The 1,648-nt window shown below is 41.8% G+C and overlaps 1 protein-coding gene across 1 annotated transcript in view; it reads left to right on the plus strand.

Annotated features, from left to right (window-relative positions):
* Window positions 1-904: 904 nt before the first annotated feature.
* Window positions 905-1,648, plus strand: part of LOC143041241 (uncharacterized) — a 913-nt gene continuing 169 nt past the window's right edge. The window contains exons 1-2 of the mRNA XM_076213079.1: window positions 905-1,222; window positions 1,500-1,648. The exon at window positions 1,500-1,648 is cut by the window's right edge and continues 169 nt beyond it. Coding sequence (XP_076069194.1) covers window positions 905-1,222; window positions 1,500-1,648 — 467 coding nt within the window. The remainder of the gene's footprint in view (window positions 1,223-1,499) is intronic.

Genomic DNA, 1,648 nt, shown 5'->3' on the forward strand with positions numbered 1-1,648 from the left:
ATATGAAACTGAAAATCAAAAGATTAGATTCTGGTGTCAGAGATCGGCAGAACAAGCAATTTGACATTGATAAGCTTAAAATCCCTCAGGTGAGGGATGACTTCTGTCTTGAACTCTACAACCGTTTTCAGGCTCTAAATCTGATAGGGGAAGTAGAAGATAATCTTGATATAAACAGTAAAAGGAGTAAAGTTAAGGAAGCCCTAACAAAGACATCAGAGGAAACATGGGGTTATAGAAGGAAGAGGAAACAGAATTGTTTACTCCTAGATGTGAAGAAGCTGAGAAGAAGGAAAGAGGACAGACTGAGGCACCTAGGATATCCTAGTGATGAAGGCCTTAAAGCCATCTTTCTAGAATCACAGAAAACAGCAAAGATCATAAGACATGAGAAACTCCATTTCCTAAACAATAAAATTCAAAAGATGGAAGATGAAAACTTAAATAATCAGGCAAGAAACTTCTACAAGAAAGTGAGAAAAGTAAAAGGAGGTTTCCAGTCGAAAGCCATGGTCATAAAGGACAAAGATGGCAATCTTATTACTAAAGAAAAGGAGGTCTAGCAAAGGTGGATCAAACATTTCTCTGAACTGTTGAACCCAGAGCCGCCAATACACAGTTTTGATGAGGCAGGATCCATGCTCGGTGACACAATTTGCGAAAAAGAACCACCAACGAGAGCTGAGGTACAAAATGTTATCATGGCCCTCCCTCAAAAACAATAAAGCCCCAAGTATTGATATGTTGAATGCCGAGATTCTGAAGGTAGGCAGTGACATCCTTCTTACAGAACTTACCGAACTAGTAGGACTGATATGGGCGCAAGAAGAACCACCAACGAGAGCTGAAGTACAAAATGCTATCATGGCCCTCCCTCAAAAACAATAAAGCCCCAAGCATTGATATGTTGAATGCCGAGATTCTGAAGGTAGGCAGTGACATCCTTCTTACAGAACTTACCGAACTAGTAGGACTGATATGGACGCAAGAAGAAATACCTGACGGAATAAACGATGCCGTCATTGTAGCTCTACACAAGAATGGAGATAAAAAAAATTATCATGAATTTAGAGGTCTGTCGCTACTCACCACAATCTACAAAATCATCGTCAGGGTGATATATAAACGGCTCCTACCATACACTGAACCCATGTTAGGCGAGTACCAAGCTGGGTTCAGGTCTAACAGATCAACATCAGAGCACATCTTCACGCTCCGCCAAGTACTGGGAAAAGAGATGGGAGTACGCTCATGATTTTCATATAGTATTTGTAGATTTCAAGCAGGCGTACGATTGTATCCATAGAGAAAGTCTTTGGACAGTCTTAGCCCTCCTTGGAATCCCATCCAAGCTGATAAGACTTGTTTAAACCCTAAACAACAGTACGACCTCCCGTGTGAGGGTCTCAGGAAATTTTGGTGAGCCTTTTCAGATTGTGTCTGGTGTGAGGCAAGGATGCCTATTAGCACCCTGTCTCTTTAACTTGGCTCTGGAATAGGTATTTCGACAAGTAGTGAGGGATGACAGTGGAGTTATGATAGGCAGTTTAGGGCTGAAAGAACTCTCCTATGCAGATGACGTGGTCATCCTCGCAGAAGACATGAGATCTTTAGACTTGACATTCTGTGAACTTGTGAGAGCCGCTGG

The sequence above is a fragment of the Oratosquilla oratoria genome, chromosome 30 (genome assembly GCF_046742065.1).
Source record: "Oratosquilla oratoria isolate Oo_2021 chromosome 30, ASM4674206v1, whole genome shotgun sequence".
In the NCBI taxonomy this organism is placed as follows: Eukaryota; Metazoa; Arthropoda; class Malacostraca; order Stomatopoda; family Squillidae; genus Oratosquilla; species Oratosquilla oratoria.